The following is a 24,690-nucleotide window of genomic DNA, read 5'->3' as shown; positions in this document are numbered from 1 at the left end:
ACTAAGACAAAATTGCAGCTCCTACCGAAAATGACCGAAAAACGGACAACGATTTTTGGACAATTTCCTGAATAAAAAACACGCTTTCAAAGAAATATTTCTAAGTAAATATTTGACTGAATGCCCTAATTTTGAATTCTTTACACCTTTGAAATGTCTGTTCTTCATCTATAGTGCAACTGATTTGATAAAAATTGTTAAAAGCTGCCGTTATTAGGTTTCAAATAGATGTGTAAAAACGGCGAATATGTGTCCCCCATTGACAAAACATCCGGACATTTCAAACACGCTTTAATCTAACTTTTCAGATGATTTTTTTCAAACAAACCCGACTACAAGCTTAAGATTATTTTGCATTTGAAGTTATCTTCATAAAGAAATATCAGTATACTTCAAAAACATTTAGACTTGAACATAAACTGTAGAAAACATGGAAAGATGTGGCGAAAATGAGCACCCCACTCTATATATACTTTGGTACATTTTTTTAGCATGATTTAAAGGAATTATTTGTATTCCCAATATTCAGTCGTCAATTAGAAACACATACTGGTGCAACTCCCTAGTTTTAATAATTTTTCTGTTTAAACATGTTTTAAAAAAATCGGGCACCAAAGGACCATAACTGTTATCAAGGATTGATTCGGAAATTTTGTTGATTTAGTATTCAATTCCCCCCTTGTAGTATCTATCATATCTACACACATTATTATTTATAAAATGTGATTAATTTGATTTAGCTTCCCTTTCACAAGTTGGCCATCACTGATTATACAAATTCACTGTAACATATATATATGTATATGTTTATCAATATCTATTATAGTTTTTATTTAAACAAAATATTGTCCAAGTGAAATACCTCAATGGGTATTATTGTCGATTTTGTAATGCTGAAAATTTTCCTGTCACAGTTTCCATCTTTTATAAATTACAACAGTTATTTTTATGAAATAATACTCAAAATGAACGTTTAAGCCTCGGTCACACCTTACCGGATAGCTCGAACGGACGCCTAACGGATAACTTTTTTTTCAATCCGTTCATGTCCGTTAGACGTCGGTTCTATTTTATCCGTTAGACGTCCATCCATATCCGTTGCATGTCCGTTTAAGCGTCCGTTTTATCCGTCGACGTCCGTTCTGTCCGGTGAAAAATTTTGAGCATGTTCAAAACTTTAAACGGACGTCCAACGGATAAAATGTCTGTTGAACGTCCAAGGTAGGCGTTCGTTTTGTACATTACTCGTCCGTTTCGTCTCCGTTTTGTATCCGTTACGTGTCCGTTATACATCCGTTGGAGGTCTTGAAGATAAATTCACCAACAGACTTCTACCGGACGTTTAACGGATGTGAAACGGACTTCTACCGGACGTTTAACGGATAAAACGAATGATGAAGGGATCTGAAACGGATAAATGCCAATTGAAAATTTCGCGTCAGAAATGCCAATTATTGGTATGTCAGATATTTTAAGGTTCATGAATTCTTATTATTCATAATCGATCTTAAGAGTATAGGCACGTCTCCACTATAAAGCAGTTCTTATTCAAAGAAAACACTGCCCTTTTTCGGAATTTTGAAGAACAAACCAAAACCAGTTACACAGAAACATTTTGAGTATTTATGCGATGTACATGTATTATTATTGTCGCCTTTGATTTTTCCATATATCTTATTCATCCGTTTTATTTGGTACGCTTCCAATAGGTGTCCGTTTGATGCGTTACTCGTCCGTTTCTCGTACGTTGCATATCTGGTGTGTGTCCGTTATGCATCCGCTACGCGTCCGTTTTATTCGGTCAGCACATCAAACGGACTCCCAACGGATAACAATTTTGTCAACGGACAACTTTTATTTTCATCCGTTAGACGTCCGTTGGTGCTATTCGGTGAGGTGTGACCGAGGCTTGAAGTAAGTGGAAATTTACAGTATAAAGTTAATTTATATTTTGTAATTACATAATTCGTACCAGTATATTTTTCATTTTTCACATCTTCATTAACCTTCTTGCTGTATTTTTCCTGGTACTTGTCTTTGGTTGAGTTTTTTTCATCTTTTGAAAATCGGTCGTTATTGTAGAAATCCGTACATCAACCTCTTTGGCTTCCTGAAAAAAACTTTATATTATCAATTTTGTAAACAATACTATTTGACATTAAGCTCATTTGGATGAACTGAAATTGAGTTGTACCTGCAGTGTTTCATGATATTGCGACCAAAAATCCCAACAATCCTGTAATATGAAGATGATTAATAACTCATAAAAAAAAAATTCACATGACAGCTGTCACTAAACCATGAAATAAGATATCGATGACAATAAACATACGACAAATTTCCTAACAAAAGGCATCTGCATACAAGTTGTCAAGCGCTATACAAATAGTTCACATCGCCAAATGAATAGCACTCAGAGACTTTTATCAAAGGATGCATCTTAGTTAAGTACAAAATATGGGAATATATTAAGTTATGCCATAGAAACAGTAAATTTACTACACAAAATTGCTAGACATCTAGAAATATTCCTTTTAAAAATTGACAGTTAAGCAATTATTTTATAAAATATACAACGCTTTAAATCATGCGAATGTAAACAGAAATAGTGATTTAATTTAATATAAATGTTCAAAGAAATACTCTCAGCACTTTTTATTTGTCATTTCATTTTGAAAAAATGTTAAGGGTCTGTTTCATTAAATGTAATTAAAACTAAGAGCTTGTAATGTCTGTCCTCAATATCGATTTAAATTCCTTAAATTTCAATGTGACAATAAGTTTTAGCTGTATTAAGCCTTATTGGTCTATTAACTATTCGACAAACTATTAAAATATCCTTTCTTTTTAATTTTAAACTTACCCTGACTGCATCATGAACAAACTGAACTGTCTCACAAACATGTTCTATCAAGATGAGTGGTGAAAGTATATCAGTCAAAAGAATGACTTTTTTATCTGGCCCTGCTACAATACTTTTTTTGTAATAGTCTTCTTTCCACCAAAGATCAGAAGAGCTGATGTAATCAGACAAAGCATGATCCTTGCTAATATTAATCGACTTCAATGCCAGACATCTATGGACAAATACCAGTAATGGATGTTGTAATTTCTCTAAATGAATGATATGAGACTTCTTTATCTTCTGTAGAACATCTTTTGCTTCCGTCGGTAACATTTTATGGTATGCTTCATCGAGGGTTTCAACTAAACTTTCACCGTTTAGTTCTTCCAACCATTTATACAAAGTCACTACATGTCCAAGTTTGACGGAATCGATAGGTTCCGGTAGTATTCTTTTAAAAATATTTGAATTCATTCCGGTAACGGTCTGCCACTTCTCCAGGTATTCAATTAATGGCTGACTGTTGTCACCTCCTGTTTTTTTCAGCAAAGAAAGCACCATCCCAAGATGAGAAAGCAAATCAGTCACAAAAGACCCATCACGATCTACTTTCAATTCAACCGACTTTCGAATTTCAGTTGTTAAATATTGTTGCGGTATACAGGCTTCTATTTCAGACAATAGTTCTACACTATTCTGAAATAAATCATCAGTAAATATTGGTTTTGGAAAGCTTGCTGGAAACTGAATTTCAATTTTTCCATGTAATATGTCTTTTTTCACCTCATCCTCAATCTTTTCAAAGTCAAAATTGATTTTTCGACCAAATCCATATTCGGTTTCACATTGAGAAAATCTCAACCAGTCCTCATTCCATTCAAATGCAATAACATCATTTGGTTTCACATCCAGAAGTGGTAATTTGCGCATCTCAGTTGTTATCTGTTTCCTTCCTTTCTCTTTAACATCTGCAGACTGGTTCAGAAAAGAATTGTGAATGTTTACAAGCTCTTTTAGCAATAATAGCACATGTGAATCATCATTTAATACGATACAAGCTTCCATTTTTACCAAATGAGTCATAGGTTCCATGTCTTTAGTCACATCACTATTCAAAGCATCTAAAAACTTCTCTCTGATTTCGTTCCAGGACCTCTTGAATTGATCAAAATGTTTCTTTAGGATGTTACGTCGGATATCGTCCAGCTCCAGACTAAAGAACTTTTGCACAGTTAAATCCTTGAAATCTACTTTTCTGAATTTATAGCTAGCATATGTAATCACAGACATATGCCAACGTAGTAACGAAGTGATGAATTTCGGCGCAGTGAGTTGTTTTCTATTATTGAAGACTGAGTTTAAGAACAAATGCTCTCCACTTTCGATAAGCAGTTGGTTGACAAATGTATCTTTGGACGATATCTGCGATTTTCTGAAAAGACTCATCAAAAGTCCGTCCATACAATTTTCAGTAGTAATTTCTGCTATCTCATCCACGTATGCCTCTATACAAGATGCACCCATTTCTACCATGCATGTACTCTCCACTGCATCACGAATAACTTGAAATCTGTTCCTTAAAATGGTCTCAATTGTTTTTACATATCCACTTTCAGAATTGTTGCTTTGCACTGCTTTCGAGGACACTGCCATTTTTTGTGTTAACAAATCTTGACATTTGAAAATCACCATGTGAATCAGAAGACATACATCACTTGAATTCATTTGAAGCAGACGTTCAAGACCACCCAAATTATTAAGCAAATCATTTACAAAAAATCTGCTTGGATCAGCGGTGAATTTGTCTTCATTTAGTAAATCATTGCTTGTTGTGAAGTTGAATCCCATTGAGCCAATGACTACAGTGTCTGTAAGAATACGGATTATCATGTGTTCGGCTGTTGTTACAATTGGTAGTGTTGTACAAGGTAGAAGCTCTATTGAAGAAACACTTGGGTTAAATAAACAGGAAAACCAAATGGTTTTTTCATCAGCTTTTGTAGCTACTAAGCAGCACAGATGTAAAATTATAGAAACCGCTTGAACACAAGGACTCTCCGATGCCTCAGAAAGTGCACATAATTCATGTCCAAATTCTTCACCTAACAAGTATCTACATATATGCTTAACTGCATCTGGACGTTTTGACTTTGTAATCATCTTTTTTATTTCTATTCCCATTCTAGTCTCAATGTCATTTAGCTCTTTCATACTTCGACGCATGTAAAATCGTTGAGTTATGACTCCAAGTAATGTGATGTTGTCAATATCTTCACCATTTAAGATATTTTCTAAGACATTTTCTTTCTCAAATACTGAATTGATTTGCTGTATCAGGTGTGTTTTCTTTTCAGCCTTAATATGCAATGACAGTGGATTGAGGACCAATGTTGACTCCAAATAATGCAAGTTCCAGCTGACATTTTCTAAAACTGTAACTGTGTTTTGAATGCGCTTACAATACTTGACTATGCTTTCAACTCCCTTATGTTTAGAAAACACCTTCAGCAAATATACAAGAAGTGGGTTCAGTTTATCGCTTCCGCCTTTCCATTTGTTTGAGAGAAGTATGTTGACATGCTGGCAAACTATTGGTACTTCTGAGGGATCAAAGTCAGGTTCTTGTAAACAGTCACCGAATATCTGCAAAAATTGTCGCAAGAAAGCTATAGCTGCAATGTATCTAAATGATATAGATTCGGTTTCAACAATATTGTAGGACTCGAGCAAACATCTTATTATATCGTCAGAAACCGATTCAATCTGAATAAGGCTGTCGGATTGTAAAAGCAAGTCTAAACAAGATTTTTGAATAACATCTGTTAGTAAACATGGTAATACCGATGAGTTTGTACTCGATACATCCAATTTCAACAGGAAGTTGTCAATACATTCCACAAATGGAGGAAATTCTTCAATCTCAGCAAGTAAGATATCCCTGATCAAGTTTTCATTTTCCATATTGTCAAGCATTACAGCAAAGTTTATACATTTCCCAAAAAAGGACAAATTGACGTCAATACTTTCACTTGCAGCTATAATGTCTAAAGCTGCAATCAAGATTTCATTATCATCTGGGTACGTATGAAGACATCTCATTATGTACGAACAATAAAATCTTTGAAGAGTTGAAACATCTTTCTCATTCTCTGCTTGTATGTTCTTTAGAAGACTGATGATCAGGCTAAACACATCCGGAGAATTAATTTGTCCATTATTCTCTCTGAATAATTCTCCTAACTTGCACAAAGGTTCAAAATCGGATTGTTTCAATGACATTAACAAAGTGACAACTTCCAGACTAAGCTGAAGACATGGCATTAGGGTAGATTCATACGACACCTCTTTTGCAATAGGTATAATTATTTCGATTAAACGAATCCATTCATCAAAGCCAGATGATCCTTCATACGGAAGAAGCTTTCTACATATGCTGTCTACAAGTTCTGTTCTGCTTAAATCACTGATGTACAAGGTATCATCCGTGCACGTGTTCTCTTTTGTTACTGAGTCTTCATCTGATTTATTCCATGAAATGTTTACAAAGTCTTCGGAAAGTTCAATTAAATGGCAAACAGAAGAAATAACACGATCATTCAACCACCAAGCTGCATGTATCATTGCCATAATTTCAAGTATATCTTGATGATCCATATCTCTATTTGGCATGAAATGTTGAAGGGCCCACTGAAATACATTTCTTTTCTTTATTTCATCATGTATTTGCATTAAGCCAAGGGAACTTACGCTGCAGAAATCATGTATATAGTCATTTACTATTCCCTCATACTGTACATTGTAAACGTCCTCAACATCATGGCAAACAATGTCTGTGCACTCTGCCACTGTCTTCTCAAATAATTCCATTGGAATATCTTCATCGGATTCTATGTCATTTTGAATTCGTAATTTACGTATTATTTCGAGGAATTCATCTTTCTGTTCATTTATTTTATCAATAAACATTTTGCTTAGTGGCATTATAAGTACCAGGAAGGGGGTACTGCATGAATAACATTCTGGTCCCGTTACTGGAGGCATGTCACTAATGTTTGTGTATGTTTCTGACAAAACTATTTCTTTCCACACTTTAATTCTGTCTAGTGAATCGTCTCTTACAAAGACAGGACTAAGGATCTGTAAATCAATCATTCTGTACAAGTACATTGCAAGTGGTGTTTTTATAACCTCGTGGATACTACTCTCAAATGCACTGACTAGTGATCCAGAACGATATAGTTCATGAGTATTCTTTGCTACATCAATACACCACTGACCAGGGTTTTCAGCAGTCTGGTTCTCTATCCATTTCATAATCAACTCTTCTATGACAGAAACTGCTACATCATTGTTTCGCAGCTGTTCGATAAGGCGTTGCTGATTCTTGATAGAATTATTCTGTGTTGTAAATTTGATTCTTGTTAATGCCCAAAATATATTTTCAACAATATAGTCTTTCAGTGGTCTTCTTTCTTGTACAATTTCATATTTACTTAGTTTTAGAAAATGAGAGACGTCTGTTGTTGGCTTTGTCAAATTGTCCAGAAAAATGATCCTCCAACCTGATAAATAGTTAATTGGAACGTACTGTTGATCAGGTGCAACATTTCTATCTAGATGGATGATTATGCAAACATGTTTCTCACTTAACTTCGTTTTCCTGCGGATATTTTCAATTATGACTTTTGAAAGCAGCAAATGTTGACTGTCATGGGTCGAACTACATTGCAATAATAGAACATTCCTGTCTGAATTGAAGAAATCTTCCATTCTAGTTGTAAGCTGTTTTTCGGATTTAAATGACGCAAGCCTATCAATCTGATGCGTTTTGACATCAACAAGTGTTCTTATGTTACAATGGATGTTTGAGTAAGTATAACATAACAGTAATTCGCCATTTACTACATTTGAAGTTTCCTGGTCACTGGATGAATAACTGTGCAAGAGCAGTTTATCAAGACAATGGGCAAGACCTTCATGAAGAGGTAACTTCATATAATATTCCAACATCTTCTCCACTTGATGAGCATCATTATCATGTAACCTACTTTCTCTAGCCCGCACAATAACTTCTGGAGGAATTACCCAAAGTAGAGTGTTTATAGCATTTTCCAAGTATTGATTCTTGTTTGTGTGTGCTGACAGATCATTTTTCTGCAAGTATAAAATCAACGAGACAAGCAAGTCTCGACTGTAAGAGGGAATCTCATTTTCTGGACAGAACATACAACCATCGATTCGACAAAGCGCTTCACATATTTCTGCTATTTCATCTATTACTTGTTTATCTTGTTCGTTTTCAACCATGTCTGAAAATTTGAACTGCTGCTTTTCAAACCTATTAAGAAACGGTGGATCTGAATAATCCAATTTTGTTTCTTCAACAAGCACGATGCACTTAAATAAATCATTTACATGACACATTGGGTTGCTGTAATGTCCTAACGCAATGCGACAATTCTTCTTGTTGCCAACAACTGTATAATTCTGATTTAGCATGTCATACAAACTGCCATAAATTGACTCAAGACCTTTTAAGATAAGAACAAGACCTTGTTCCATACACAGAATAATACGACTTAAGATGCGGTAGTTGTAGTCATCGCTGAGATCATCGTCAAAATGGCTTCCAAAGATGATTTCGAATGGCCTCTGCGTTTCGTTTAAATGGGATTCCAATACACTAATGACAGCATCACCATTTGTGATCAGCATGAGATGACGACACAAACCATCATTTAGATTGTCCTTAATTAGATGAGTTACGGGAATGTTCTTGTATTGTAATACTGGAAACGACTCCTGAAAAACACCAATTATTCCAATCATTTCAGAAGGCAAACCACCAAAATTTCTGGCTATCCCTTTAAGTATGAAGTCAGCCTGCGACCCATCATCCCCATGAGCCATTTTCTCAACGCATCGACCGATGTACTTAACCAATGAATAATAATCTCGAAGCCCATGGAAGTTTGGAAACTTCTGACGATCTGATACGTATTTGAAGTAAGCAACTGCTATTTCATCAAATGTATTCTTCATGTTTTTGACAACGTAAGACTGTCTGTTCGTCTCATAGTGATCCCAGTCATTTTCCTTGTCCTCAATCATTGCTGTTATGATCGAATAGCCAGTATACTTCAATTCTTCTACATTCATATCAGGTCTGGATAGGTGTACTGCTCTGTTCATTTTTGCAGCATCGAGAGCCCAATTCGATATCCCAACTACAGCTACGTTTGGGTTCTTTTGACCTCCTGGTTCTAATAATCCATGTAGTACCTTCAATGGATTAAATCTTGATACCTCAGCTAAGCCTATCTCATCAAGGATGACAACTGAAATTACATCTTTTTCGTTGTGCTTTTGATAATTCTCTGCCTTTTCAAATACTTTTATTATACCATCAGATGTACTGGACTCTGATCCCTGAAACGACACGCAAAACAGCTGTGGCATACTTTGGAAAAGTTCGTCTTTTGAATCTCTCCCTCGCAAGTTGCTTCTGATAAGCTGAATCGACAGAGATTTACTGCAACCAGGTTTTCCAACAAGGAATATTGGAATTTTGTTCAGAATGCATACCAAAACGACAAACACATTTTCTTGTAAAGCAGTGTTTTTTGCAATACCACTTGGAAGAACCATTCGATTTAAGATGTCATTTTGTTCATCTCTGATTATTTCCAGAATTGAGTCTGCAGTAATGGGGCTTTTGTGTTTTGAAATAATTTGGGCAACTTGTTCCCTATATGTTGTTCTAGTTTCGACATCGGCAAAACGGCTATGGTAACTTACAGCAAGGGCTAAAACAATTGATTTCAATTCAATGCCATACGCATAAGAAGTCTTTGTTTTCTTTCGGCGAAGGAACTGTAAAAACCATACAACAAGTTTCCTACACCTATCAACATCTCGAAGACTAACACAGCTGTTCGTTGCCTCCATTACACGTACAAGTCTTTGTGACATTGCTAGAAGTTCAGTTAGTATTGTCTGATATACGAAAGATTCGTAGTAGCCACTAAAGACGGTTGCAACCATTTTTGATATGTATAATTTTTCGTCCTTCTCATTCAGACTCCCATAGTCCCACACAAAATCAATAAGAGCCTCTGGTAATGGATGTACGCGATACACAAGTCTTGAAAGTTCATCTGTTTTAACTTTACCTTGGAGACCAGCTGTCAGAATTGTCGATTGTGTTCGAAGTCTGTACGGATTGCATGCTGCCAAAACAGTGACATTTGGAGAAAGTATATATCCCTTGAGAAAACGATGAGATATAATGCTGTTAATAATACCAAGGTGGTCGCAAGTATTGATTTCATCAAGAAACAGCCAATAACTCTCATTCAATGTAGATTTAGCTTTTTCATTTACCTCAAGCACCTTTCGAATAATATGTTCTTCATTTATTCCTGCGTGAATGCTCATCAGAACAAAGTTTACCTCGCATATAGCTGCCAGATATCGAACAAGGGAAGTTTTCCCGCATCCGGTTTCTCCCATAATTACAACAGGAATATACGAGTTGATTCTTAATGATATGAGAATCATTTTTAACAGGTTATCTGGTGTCAGGGCATAATCTACTGTTAGCTCCTCTAGGACTTTGTCGGGAAGTTGACTTCGCTTACTTCGAGTTATCATCTGTAAGATTTCCTGTAACTCCCGCTGAGATTTGCCTGTAAAATCATCCAGATTCTTTTTCATTTGGCTTTCAAACAAAGTTCGAATTGCATGTGGAATCTTCGCTTTCTCGCGATATAAAGCGGACACAGTTTGGACATTTTGGTGGAAAAGTATCATTAAATGGTTGCTATCTTCCCATCGTATCATCCCCGATACACGTTGAGCAAGTTCCTCAGCTGAATTTCCTTCTCTGAACGACTCTTGCATGGAGGATTTTACTATACTAGACTCTTGCAGAGATCTACATGAACGTACTGATCGGCAGGCGAATTCTTGACTGGCGTGCACAAGTGCCTTTACTAGGTTTGATTTTACAGTTGGTACAGTTTGCTCACCGAGCATTGCTGAAATGCTTGAAGTTCTGAAGAAAACACTTGCAGATAGCTTTTTCAACTGGTCTGATAGTACATTTACGAATGTTTGAAGTAACGTGTATGACATATCTCCTGAAGAAGAAAACCATTTCTCTAGCAAGGATATGCATTCATTAGCTTTAAGTGGCTTCTCAGCATTACTGCCAGTAAAATACATATCATTTCTATCAAGTGTTCCCTTTTCCAAAGCCTTTAAATAATGACACACAACCTGAACGGGACTGCTCCGTTCCATACTGACTTTCATGTCATAGTAATTGTTCCAATCAATGTTCAATCTATGAAAACAAGTTGTTGTTGGTAAAGAATTGCACAATGTTTGGCCTACGGTATTAGATATTTCAATGCAGATTTGTTTCGTAGAAAGAGTGTATGCCATTGACCCAGTTGACAAATATCCAAGTACAATAAGCTGAAATAACGCAGCATCTAGTTCAGATGGTGTACTAGTGACACCAACATCTATGTGTAGTAAATGATACTTCTTCAAGTTTAAGGAATGGAGATTTCGTATGATTGATTCTAAGTCGATTTTTCCACTAACGTGCATGGTGGCTACAGATATACCATTTTCCTTAGCTTTTCTATGTATCATTTCAGTTTTGCCTAAGCCCGGAACATCAGAAGATACAACTAAAATGTCTGGCCAGTGACTACGAAGACAGTCCTTCAAAAACGTTTCTGTCATAGGCGTTGGATGGCTTATACGATTAGAAAACTGGTCCAAGAATGGGTGATGACTTTGTCCACAGCATATTATTGACAATAGAAAGTCCACTGTCGCTAACTTATGCAATTTCTCAACAAACTGTGCTTGAACATCATTTGAAAGCATTTCAACATTTGTGATACAGTACAAACGTCGATGGTGAACACTGTTGGGTCTTTCTGTGCAACGCACAAGAAAGAGATCAATATCATCTGCCGTTGTTTCTTCTCTGCAAAGCAGTATCTGGGTAGCATCCGGCAATGAATTAGTCGTATTTAAAAATAACGCAAACATTGTCCTAATTACAAGTGGACTATCTTCATCCAATGCTGCTATGTAGGGAACACCAGGTTGGACAATATCAGTTATTTTGGCTTTCTTTTTGTTGGTAGAAAGTGGTCTATTCAGAGGACAGTATTCTTTGAAAATATCTTGGAGAGCGATTGCAATGTTTTGCAGAATATCTCTGTTGTCTACTTTTACTGGTAAGGACTTAAATCGATCTTTCAATGCCTGTACATCTTTGAACGAGGCATCAATAAACTGGAGGCATGTCAGAACGTTTCGTTCGTTATCAGAATTTGTGCATAAATATTCAAAAAGTTGTTGTAGATGTGCAGGATATATGAAATTCATGTAATAGTACTTCCCACGACATACTCTCAGGTTATCAATCCATTCCTCATATTCCCCTTTAAGTTGTTCACTTGCACTGGTTAGTTCTTTCAAATCAAATGTATGCTCGTACCTAGAAAAGCCAAAATTACCAGTTTCTTTCAGCTTTAAACACATGTTCGAAATTTCAAAAGCTGTATCAACTAACACCAAAAACTTTTCTAAATCTTCTTTCCGTCGTCTTGTTTTCAGTCTTGTTTTCTCTTTTTCTTCCGCATTCATAAGTAGAAGCGCACGACTTCGCAGATCACTGAGATCAGCACTGTTGTGCGAAATGTTTTTCTTATCTTGTTTGTACTTAACAATGACCTCACACGTTTTGTTTTCCATACGAAAGCAGAATTTTCCACGGTCAACAATGCTGTCAATGATTTCTTTAGTACGTTCTCCTCGGTTTGCAACATTTTTGTATAATGCTCTAAGGGTATGTAGATTTTCCATACAGTCATTGATTTTTGCCGGAATGTTGTTAAATCCCGATTTTAATTGTTTTTGAAGAAGAGCGAAGAAGTCAGTGAATTCATCTCCATATGTTCTCTTCAGAATTGGATAAAAGAATCGTTTAACTTCTATTAAATCTGATACAGTAGACTCCCTGACCAGTTGTTCAGAGTGCTCTTCGACAGCATCAATCAAATTACGAATATCTTCATCAATAACCTCCTCTAAAAATTGTAAAAGAGAGGTTGCCTGTTTTAGAACTTCTAAAATCTCTGTGACTTCAATGCTTATGAAGTGTCGAATTCTTTCTACTCGCTCTAAAACCTCTTCCATATCTTCCATAAACATGTCTTGCAAGTCTCCCTCTTTCCCCTTTTTCACACGGAATAACTTGTGAAACGAATTTACAACATCTGTATATGTTTCCAAATTTGTTTTGAATTTGAATATTTTAAGAGAAATTTGAACAGCCTCGACCGTTTTTCCATAGCTCATCAAATCTGCAAATTTCATCAGTGTTTGTTTTAATTTAATGGGACTTTTCACATTACAGAATTCCTCAGCTATCCAAATTTCATTCTCCATGTCATCTTTTGTTTTTATTCTGGCAAAAGTTTTTTTAAATTCTTCCAATGGTCTGTTTTCTCGCTTGAAGTAGGGGGACCATACTTGCTTATATTTCTCTAAACAGTTACTGCTGAGATCACAAATAAATGCAAAGGTTGTTGATGTTTTAAAAAAACTAATATTCTCCTGTTCATATTCCTCTCCAAATATTTCGGGTAAAGACCATCCATCTAAGGGATCATCATCTTCATTTACACCAATCTTTTTAACATCGCCCATCTCCTTCTGTTTGAACTCGTTCTGGATGATATTCCAGAAAACCTGGGACTTAACTGGTTTAATAAGTAGTCTACAGTATTCTGCTATTTCTTTAATACTTATTCCTAGTGTGTCATCATCTAAAATTTCAGCAACTGTAACTTGATCCTCATGTATCTTCGATTGAATTTCTCCAAGGAAGTTCAGTGTTTCTCCAATAACCGGAGGCAAATTATCGACCATTACCCTTACTTTTAAAGTTTGGAATATTTCGCGGATCAGATTTATGTCATCTAAATATTTGTTGAAGGCTGTATAACAATTCATCCATACATTTTGTATTTTCTGCTTTGTTTCCCATCTATTGTGCTCTGTTGTACAGGACAACAGCTGTATCATATCAGTCTCTTTGTTTTTAAGGTGTTGTATTTGGGAATAACTTAGTTGTTTGTTTTGAACTTGTTTTCTGAATTTTGCTATAGCATTGCTAACTGTCAAACACGGTTTGTATTTCTGAACCTCACGCAGCTGTTTCTCATTCCCTTCAGCATTGAATATTTCTGTCCAAAAAGAAGAATGCTCCATTGCTTTTCTAAAGATTTCGTCTGGTTCTTCATCTTCGAGTATGCCCAAAAGATCAACTATGTCTTTTAAGATGTTCGCTGTTAAACTGAAATAGAAAGTATTCCAAACTAATAATCGTGTTTGCTTTTTTTATTATTTTTTTATTTATCATGGTTATTAAATCAAGAATAAGGGCAATGTAATTAGATATGAATGATAGCAACAGTTTTCAAAACAACTTAATTGACAATCAGTCATTGCAGTATTACCATAAAATAAAATTGTTTACATGCATCTCAAATATAATTAACACAGATACCAGGTTCAAACTAACAAAAAGATGGTCCATTTTTATTTTTTATAATGAATCGCTGTGTAACTGATATGTACCAAGCCGTAAAAGTCTTACACACACTGTAGGCATAATATCCGAGAGTTTGGTACGCGTTTGTTTGAACCTTTTATCCACTAGACCTTTGACCAGTGAATAAAGAATGTAAAAGTCAGTGTATCTTATCCATTATCCATCGGAAAAGTCTTAACTATTGGTCAATTGTTGTGAGCAACTCAGTCCATAACTTTTCACGATACTTTGAAAAATAAAAAAAAACCACACAACTTTATTGGACTTTATGCGTCCATTTTAACTTTTTCTTTAAATCGAACACAACTGATGAGTACTGTGTATAAAAAACGCACTATCTGGCATACACTATATTTTTTATCATGGTATCTATAATGAATTTATTTTTGTATTGCTTTCATAAATGTTTTCCAGAAATACAAAAATTAAAAAAAAAGTTTAACATTCATTTCTAATTCTTATAAAAGCAAGACAAAACAATGTTTTAAGACGAACTAGATATCATTGAGATGGAAGCCATCTCTGTGGGCCCCGCTGTCAATAACGCGGGGTAAATAAGTTGTATGGATAATCTGATATGAAGCATTATTTGAAGTTATTATATAGTGTCAAGTGTGATTTTGATCTAAGATTTTAAGTTAAAACTGATAAATATTCTCATCTTACTTTCATAGTATAATAGTGATATGACTGCACGATGTGAACTCATTGTTGACTACTCTAAGGTGACTTCTGGATTTATGGATTGATGTTTGAACAATATGTTTAAAGGTACTGCCCAATTGATATTTGTCACATATTTTTAGAATTATGCCTTCAATATAAATTATGACCCACCAAGTATAAAGTATGAAATATTAATGGTTCTCGAGAGGTAGAGCGGACACAATTTGTTAAGAACAAAGAACGGATGGACAGACCGACAGACTGACCTTAGACCTAGGATGCATACATTATGACACATTCTCTGGTGTTGGTTAATATATATGTTAGGTTGAAAATGTTTGTCAGGTATAAAGTATGAAATAATAACACTGAGCTGTCCTCTCAAAAAATAGTGTGGATCAAATTTGTTAGCGATGGACAGACCAACAGACAGACAGACCTTTGACCTAGGAAGTGGTCCATACATCATGACACACCCTATAATATTTGAAATCATAACGGTTCTCAAGATATAGAGCGGGCACAATCTTCACCACAGGACACAGGGTTGTCAATGAAACCAAAGTTTTTTTGACGTTGACATTTGACCCAGGAAGTTGTACATACAACATGACACACCCTCTGGTGTTGGTTAATAATCGAGTTTAGTATTAAGTATAAAATCATAACGGTTCTCTAGATATGGAGCGGACACCATCTTCATCAAAGGACACGGGGTTGTCAACTGAAACCTAAGTTTTTGACCTTGACCTTTGACCTAGGAAGTTGTACATACATTATGACACACCCTCTGGTGGTGGTTAATATTCATGTTAAGTATAAAGTATGAAATCATAATGGTTCTCTAGGTATGGAGCGGACACGAGAGTGTTACGGACGGACAGACGGACGGACGGACAGACTGATCACTATAGGGCGACCCGCCTAAAGGCGGGGCCCTAATTATTTCCCAAATTAAAACACTTAAAGTTTAACTACAATTCTAAAATTATTAGAATATACAGAGTGAAAAAAAAAGTTATGTGGTAAACAAGTGAAATTACTGCTCACTAATGATACTCCCGCCCAAAATTCTTGACGGCAAACGGACTTGTTGAGTGCTGAATTTGAAAACGCTTCACACGATATTAATGTCTTATATAATCCTTGAGTCCGAATTTCAGAAATCATTCTGGTCATCTAATTCCTGAGAAAAATGTGACGATTTTTTTAAAATCGGAAGCCATATGTAAAATGATGTAAGTATTAGGTAAACAGGGAGTTGATGAGTGATAATCTGAAAACGCATCAGACGGTATAGCTGACTTCTATTAACCGTGAAACCAAATTACAGAAATCTCTGTGATGTAGTTCCTGAGAGAGATACGACAAAAAACATTCATTGAACAAATAGTTCCATATGCTGAAGTTATAATTAAACATTTGAAATTTTACAGCCGTCCTCACGAGTTGGTTGACCTTTGATGAGGATTGTGTATCAATAATCGATACCACAAACCAGTTATATTTTCCTCTAATTATTTATGACCTATCGAATGAAAACTGTCACCGGATTTGTACTCTTATAAGCAATAAAACGGATTCAACAGGGTTCCATTTGGAACAGGATAAGCGAACCTTTCGGTTTTGTCATTGCATTGCAAGTGGTCAACTAACAAGTTTAAATGTCCCTTTGGTATCTTTTTTTCTGTCTTTTAGGTTCTTGCATTGTACTCGTACAATGCCTTTGTTTTACCTAATAGGTAATGTCGATTATTAAATTACGTCATCTACATCGTTTAACCTAGTGTAACTCATTCCTATTAACCAGGCAACAGACCTAAACAAGAATGTGTCCACAGTACACAGATGCCCCATTCGCACTATCATGTGTAATGTTCAATGGTCTGTGAAATTGGGGTGAAAATCTAATTTGGCATTTAAATTGAGAAAGATTATAGCATAGGTAACATGTGTAATAAGTTGAAGTTGAGTCCAAACACTACCTTGACCAAAAACTTTAACCTGAAACTTGCACTATCATTTTCTATGGTCAGTGGACCGTGAAATTCGGGTCAAATATTTAAATAGGCATGAAAATTAGAAAGATCATATCATATCATATCATAGGGAACATGTGTATTAAGTTTCAAGTTGATTAGACTTCCAACTACATCAAAAACTACCTTGACCAAAAACTTTAAACTGAAATGGGACGAACAGACGCACAGACAAGAAAACATAATGCCTCTCTACTATCGTATATGGAGCATAAAAATAAACTGTTAACAAACGGGAATGTCTTGCTTGTTAGGAATTTGATAGTAGAATGCAAATGTTGAAAGATAAGTAGCAATACTTCAACATGTAAAATATGTTAACAGAGGCTCTCAAGAGCATGTGTCGCTCACCTTGGTCTATGTGCATATTAAACTATAAACACAGATAAATTCATGACAAAATAGTGCATTGGTGATGGTGATTTGTATGTAGATCTTACTTTACTGAACATTCTTGTTGCTACAATTGTCTCTATCTATAATGAACTTGGTCCAGTAATTACAGTGGAAATTATTTTCTAAAAACTTACAAAAAGGAGTAGGTCCGGTAAGGACCTATTTTGGCCTCAAATTTCAGGTTCATCTGACGAAAGATTTTGACCACTTTTTAAACACTTAAGTGTCTATTTCATTTGCATCAATTAGTTTATGTGAAAGATTTAAACTGATTTTGTAATTAAAAACGAACCGATTCAAGCTCAAATATGAAAAATCTACCAAATATGTCCAAAAAAAATGTCACTTTCAGATGGTTTTCGTCAGAAATGAAAGTGGCCGCATCTTGTATCGCTCAACTGATTCTACTTGGGTTTTTGAAATCATATAAAAAAAATATAAAATTTGGCTGAAAGTAACAAAACAACCTCATAAGGAAAGGAGTATTCAGGCTATGTTTGATTTAATTCAATTCAGTGGTTCTCTATAAGAAGACTTTAGTATGCATTACCCATAGGGTCCTATGTTAAACTAAGTCCCCCCACTGGCAGCAATCTGGAATGATGTATCAGCTACAAAGTAACAACACTTGGTCAGCACCTCATAAGGAACATTCATGCTATGTTTGGTTTCATTCCATTCAGTGGTTCTCTAAAAGAAGTCATTTGTATGCATTTCCCATAGGGCCCTATGTTAAACTAAGTCCCCCGCTGGCGGCCATCTTGGATGATGAATCGGCTACAAAGTAACAACACCTGGTCAGCACCTCATAAGGAACATTCATGCTATGTTTGATTTAATTCAATTCAGTGGTTCTCTAAAAAAAGTCATTTGTATGCATTACACATAGGGTCCTATGTTCAACTAAGTCCCCCGCTGGCGGCCATCTTGGATGATGGATCGGCTACAAAGTAACAACACTTGGTCAGCACCTCATAAGGAACATTCATGCCATTTTGGTTTCATTCCATTCAGTGGTTCTCTAAAAGAAGTCATTTGTATGCATTTCCCATAGGGTCCTATGCTAAACTAAGTCCCCCGCTGGCGGCCATCTTAGATGATGGATCGGCTACAAAGTAACAACACTTGGTCAGCACCTCATAAGGAACATTCATGCTATGTTTGGTTTCATTCCATTCAGTGGTTCTCTAGAAGAAGTTCAAAATGTTAAAAGTTAACGACGACGACGACGACGGACGCCAAGTGGTGAGAAAAGCTCACTTGGCCCTTCGGGCCAGGTGAGCAAAAAACGGCAAAATTTCCTTCAAATTAACATTTCAGGGGCAGCAACCCAACAACGGGATGTCCGATTCATCTGAATATTTCAGGGCAGATAGATCTTGACCTAAAAATGATTTAATCCATGTCAGATTTGCTCTAAATGCTTTGGCTTTTGAGTTATAAGCCAAAAACTACATTTTACCCCTATGTTCTATTTTTAGCCATGGCGGCCATCTTAGTTGGTTGGCCCGGTCACCGGACACATTATTTAATCTAGATACTATAATAATAATTGTTTTCAAGTTTGGTTTAATTTGGCCCAGTAGTTTCAGAGGAGAAGATTTTTGTAAAAGATTACTAAGATTAACGAAAAATGGTTAAAAATTGACTATAAAGGGCAATAACTCCTAAAGAGGTCAACTGACCATTTTGGTCATTTTGACTTATTTGTAAATCTTACTTTGCTGAACATTATTGCTGTTTACAGTTTATCTCCATCTATAATAATATTCAAGATAATAACCCAAAACAGTAAAATTTCCTTAAAATTACCAATTTAGGGGCAGCAACCCAACAATCGGTTGTCTGATTCATCTGAAAATTTCAGGGCAGATAGATCTTGACCTGATAAATTTTTTGACCCCAGTCAGATCTGCTCTAAATGCTTTGGTTTTTGAGTTATAAGCCAAAAACTGCATTTTACCCATATGTTCTATTTTTAGCCATGGCGGCCATCTTGGTTGGTTGGCCTGGTAAAAAAAAACACAAATTTTAAACTAGATACATCAATGGTGATTGTGGCTAAGTTTGGTTTAATTTGGCCAAGTAGTTTCAGAGGAGAAGATTTTTGTAATTTAAGTTAACGACGGACGACAGACGACGGACGCCAAGTGATGAGAAAAGCTCAATTGGCCCATCGGGCCCGGTGAGCTAAAAAAAAGGGGGGGCATTCAATAGTAAACGCCGCCTGGACCCGCCACTAATGCTACAAATCGTCAACGACCAAAAAACTTTTAAAGAAATAAGGAAGCAGGGACAGTCGCGTAATTGGATCTATGAGAGTTGGATTATCATGATAATTCTAAAATTCACATTGATATTTTGGTATCGTCAAAATGCGATACAAAAGGATGCAAATTCGTGTCGGCTATGATTGTTTCTATGAAGCTGCATATTTCGCATAGATCTTTTAAGTTACGAAGTTTCTTTCCGTCATATTTCCATTGCCCTTGATCTAATTTACATAGTTTAGCGATTTCCTAACAAAATGAATAGCTGTTTATCTATCAAGTGAATATCACACTGATAATGGTTGATAACTAAAATAAAGGTTAACATTTCACATTTAAGTCCGTAATTTGCAAAAATTAATCTGATGAAACAATCATACCACATCTTCTTATTTTTACATCATTACATTCTTACAATAATGGATCTCCTGAATCTTGGCATTGCATAAGGTCATGTTTTTCTCGCACTGTTTGTGACGTCTTTACAATAAATCCATTGGATGTTGGATGTGTACTGATTGATAATTTAGTCTTAGATTTATTCTATTAGTTGTTAGCGGCTTTGAACTAGCTGTCAGTAAATGTGAGTATTCTGGATTAGACAGTATTTAGTGTCTTTTTGTCATTGAGATACATCCAGCCACGTCCGATTTTTTTAATTATTAAAGTTGTATTTCTATTTGTATGCATCTCATGAGTAAACCTTTTTCGACTGATTTTTATAGTTCGTGCTTTTGTTGTACTTTTGCACCATTGTCCCAGGTAAGGGGAGGACTGGGATCCCACTAACACGTATAACCCCGCCATATTCTGTATGTATATGCCTGTCCCAAGTCAGAAGCCTGTATTTCAGTGGTTGTCGTTTGTTGATGTGTTACATATTTGTTTTTCGTTCAATTTTGTACATAAATTAGGTCGTTAGTTTTCTCGTATGTTTTTTTTTAAATTTGTAATTTCGGGTACTTTTATAGCTGACTATGCGGTAAGAGCTTTGCTCACTGTTGAAGGCCGTATGATGACCTAAAATGTTAATTTCTATGTCATTTGGTCCCTTGTGGAGAGTGGTCGTATTGGCATTCATACTACATCTTCTTTTTCATAGTATAGCAAACAAACAAATATCATAATATCATAATATCATAATGTTATAAAAAAATTATTAAGTATATGTTATGAAGTATGTATGTTCAATTTAAACTGAAGTGCAATATGGTATACGTTTTGCTTCAAAAAATGCGTACTACCTAAACATGTATTTCAAAAATTGCAGAGACTAAACTTAACTGTGTTTGTCTAGGGGCCAGCTGGCCCCTAAGATATTTTTTTCAGGGGCCCAATTGAAATTTTAGGAGCCCAGCCAATCTTTATATACAAAAAGACTAAATAAATATAAAACTTAAAATAACTTTTTATATGCTTACTAACAGTGTTCCAGCTTGAATCTCAGGGCAGAAGGTAGTCCAAATAATTATGACGTCTGGCAAGGCTATTTTTATTTCTGGAACGCCTAGCCTTGCCAGACGTCATAATTATTTGGACTAGGCAGAAGGGTGCTAGTGCTCCTAAGTAAGGAGTTTTATAAATAAAACAGGTGAGATGGGAGAGGATCATATTATTTTGATGCAAAAATACATTGCATATATTGCCATGATTGCAGGTCTTTTTTCCATAATTGTTAAAACGAAAAGCATTTAATAAGTGCCCCCATGAAAGGAGGATCATAAATACAAGAAGTCAAACAGGAAGTTCAGTCTTGTTTATGTTCAAATACAAATTTCTCTGATTCTTCTTTAAATGTATGTTCATGGTATGAAACAAAACAGTTGTTTTGATAAAGCTTATAATATTTAAATTATTGCCACCAGAAATGTATCTATATAAGATTTGACAATATTTAATTTAGGTTATTTCCTGCCAAAATTGTCTCCCTTCAATTTTTCTTCCTGTTGATCTTTTAGACAATATGGCTGTTTTTTTTTTTTTTTTAATAAATACTATCTCAATCCAAGCCATCCTCTAATAGTGTTGATCAAAATATATTTTGCAATAAGTTTTTATTGAAGATTGGATATCAAACTTAATATTGGGATATTTATTTACGAGACTTTGCGTTTCGTTTTTACATTTAGTATATTTTGTAAATAGCGATTCAGGGACAAGTTACCGTCTAACACAGGAATATAATGACTGCCAGGAAAATTAGAACACATCCCTTTCGCGATGCTTATTGAACAGTTTAGAAGAAAACACTATTCAATAATGAAATAATCGTAGAAAATTTAGCAGAGTTAAAAAAACATGCTGATTGAAGGAGGTAGATGACATATCGTGATATCGTGACTTCGGATTGAAAACACAGCTGTTCGACTGGGTTTAGGTTATTAGAAAGAACCTACTGGTTTTCGAAAATACTCTATGTTACTATATCGCATTGAAAAGACAAAACAGGTTTCCTTTTGGGAACATTCTTCGTTAATATCGCGTTGAAAGGGTACAAATGTGATTTACTTCAAATTTTTTACAGTCGCCAGCTGGGCGATCGTGATGACTAAATATATTCGCCCGGCCGAAAATCTGGTCGCCTTGGGCGACTGGGCGGGCGTTAAGTTTAGTCCCTGAATTACCTGTTTAAAATAAATTTTAACACAATTTTTACAATAACAAATATATTGAATTTTTTTTTTCGATGGACAATACTCAGATCAGTGTTAACGTTGAAGTTCATTAATTTGATGTTTCAAAACGAAAAAATACCTAGGTTCTATACAAAGACAAAACTGAGTCATTGTGTAGTAAACAATTTTGTTCAAACTGGATCCTTATATTTTGACATAACCCAATTCTTTCTTCCATGCACAGAAATACAGGGTGCTCAAAGTGATGTCCTGCAATCTTCATGACAATATCTTTCTTTCCGTACCTTTCTTTATGTACAAGTGCACAATTTAACGAGATTTAAACAAATAAGAGGTAAGGGTCACCCAAGTCAACATCTTGACGTGCATTTTTACTTACTCCTTTAATCGAGAACAGATATAGAAAAAAGTATATCTCTCAATCGAAAATAGTTATATATAAATCTATATTCCACAATATTATGAAAATAACACATAAATACAAAGAAACCTACATTTTCTCTGTCTGTTAATGGTCCATCACCGTACCGGTTATTAGATACCACTGAGTGCAAACATTTTTTGCCGGGGTAGTTTAGAAACAGAGATCTTGGTCAAACTAAACTCAAAAGAAGCAACAGTCCTTAGTGCTATAATTACTGTTAATGGCAAACAAAAGATACAATGCTTATCTAATTATACAAGTACAAACCTCGACCGGATTCTCAAATGGTCTGTTCCACAAATGTCTTGAATGATGTCTCTTGGTGACTTTTTGGAATGCTTTCCATGCAATAGTTTTCTCATGTGATTCTGGAAGAGGTTCTGTTGTTCAATATTATCTTCTATATCTGTTACTGCTCTCATAAGTTCTCTTGTGTTGTACTGTTCGATTGTTTTAAAGACCATGTTGTCAATCTGATAATGCAGGTCTTTTATCCGTTTGACCGGTGGCAGTCTTCCGAGTAGAGACAAATACTCGTAAGCCTTTACAATTCTTTCTTCCGGATTACCTTTTCTTCTGTCGAGCTGCATTGAATTCTGTAACCACAGAATAACAATTTTTGAATAGTAATCATCCGGCAATGATTGGAATTTTTCTTCAGCCAACAGGTCAAGCACACATGACCTCAAATTCTTTTTTGTATCAGCCAGACGTTTCAACAGTTCGTATTTTTCTTCAAACGAACAAAATATTGGCCCTTCTACAACAGAGTGCATAAAGTCAGCTCTTTTATCGAAATAAACAAGTTTTGCATCGTTTCCAATACATTCTAGTATTCCCTTTTCCACTGCAGATACAAGAGTACCATAAGTATCCGGATGTAAGTTTTGTATAGTAATCCAGCATCCTAGCAAGCCTTTCAGATTCCCAGTCCTTGATTCTTGTACTACCCATTGAGAACATTTCTGTCTACAGGAATCGGTCAACTTCTCAGATATACCTACTTCGTCTGCATTTTGTAACAGAACCCTCATTACCGATATATATTCTTCAAAACTACAAGTATGAGGGAAGTGTCTCAATATTTTTTCAAGCAGAGCAAATTTTGATTCTTTGAGTAACTTTATCAAAATAGCATCTATTTTCATATCTTCTGCATTAACAAACAAAGGCATGCTCAAAGCAGCATTCCCAACGGCTTTTTGTACTAGACCATTGAAATAGTCTTCATTCAAAAATGACCACGTCTTTTCCATAAAGTCAATGACACAAGCCTTTTTCCCAAAACCGGTGATGTAAATTTGTTCCAGGGTAAAACTGATGTCATTCTTGTGGTCTGAGTAGCATTCGTCCATCTTCAACAAAGGAAACTCTTTAATCCACTTTCGTGCTTCTTTTTCGTCAATCATATCAACTTTTCTCCAAACATATCTCTGTTCGCCAATGATATTAAACAAAATGTAACAGAAGGCAGGTATGTTATTTGCGTATAATCCATTAGGGAGTGATTTGACGATGTTTTTGATGATGTCTTTTGCTCTATCTGGTTTTATTGACCTAAAGTTCACACACCAAACTAAATGCAGAGTAGAAATTCCAGTCATAGCTTTGATTTCCGAAAACGCAGATTTTTTATTCTGATAGGTCTCCAGATATAAAATGTTGCTACAAAATGCAACAAAAGCTTTTTCGACGGTATCCTGGTCTTTAATAGGAAAAACCAAGTGATAAACAACATTTTTTTGCGTATCAGTTATAACCTCCGAC

The 24,690-nt window shown here is 35.4% G+C and overlaps 2 protein-coding genes across 2 annotated transcripts in view; both read right to left on the bottom strand.

Moving 5' to 3' along the window:
- Positions 1-1,986: 1,986 nt before the first annotated feature.
- LOC134725701 (uncharacterized) lies at positions 1,987-24,672 on the bottom strand. Its single transcript, XM_063589728.1, has 3 exons — positions 23,191-24,672; positions 2,864-14,234; positions 1,987-2,110 (listed from the first exon to the last, which is right to left on the bottom strand). Exons 1-3 carry the CDS (start codon positions 24,525-24,527, stop codon positions 1,991-1,993), a joined length of 12,828 nt encoding a protein of 4,275 aa, XP_063445798.1. The 5' UTR covers positions 24,528-24,672; the 3' UTR covers positions 1,987-1,990.
- Positions 24,556-24,690, bottom strand: part of LOC134726631 (uncharacterized) — a 62,671-nt gene continuing 62,536 nt past the window's right edge. Inside the window, exon 6 of the mRNA XM_063591043.1 lies at positions 24,556-24,588. Within this exon, the coding sequence (XP_063447113.1) occupies positions 24,556-24,588 (33 nt within the window). The remainder of the gene's footprint in view (positions 24,589-24,690) is intronic.

The sequence above is a fragment of the Mytilus trossulus genome, chromosome 7, assembly GCF_036588685.1.
Source record: "Mytilus trossulus isolate FHL-02 chromosome 7, PNRI_Mtr1.1.1.hap1, whole genome shotgun sequence".
Classification (NCBI taxonomy): Eukaryota; Metazoa; Mollusca; class Bivalvia; order Mytilida; family Mytilidae; genus Mytilus; species Mytilus trossulus.
This window is presented reverse-complemented; position numbering and strand designations above follow the sequence as displayed.

Bases quoted from the DNA above. Each gene is read 5' to 3' on its own strand.
- LOC134725701 (XM_063589728.1), bottom strand. From the start codon at position 24,527: ATGACTGGAATTTCTACTCTGCATTTAGTTTGGTGTGTGAACTTTAGG. The intron at 14,235-23,190 runs GTTTGTACTTGT...TTTCTATTTCAG, and splicing joins CATTTGAGAATCCGGTCGAG to TTTAACAGCGAACATCTTAA. The intron at 2,111-2,863 runs GTAAGTTTAAAA...AGTTTTTTTCAG, and splicing joins TTGTTCATGATGCAGTCAGG to GAAGCCAAAGAGGTTGATGT.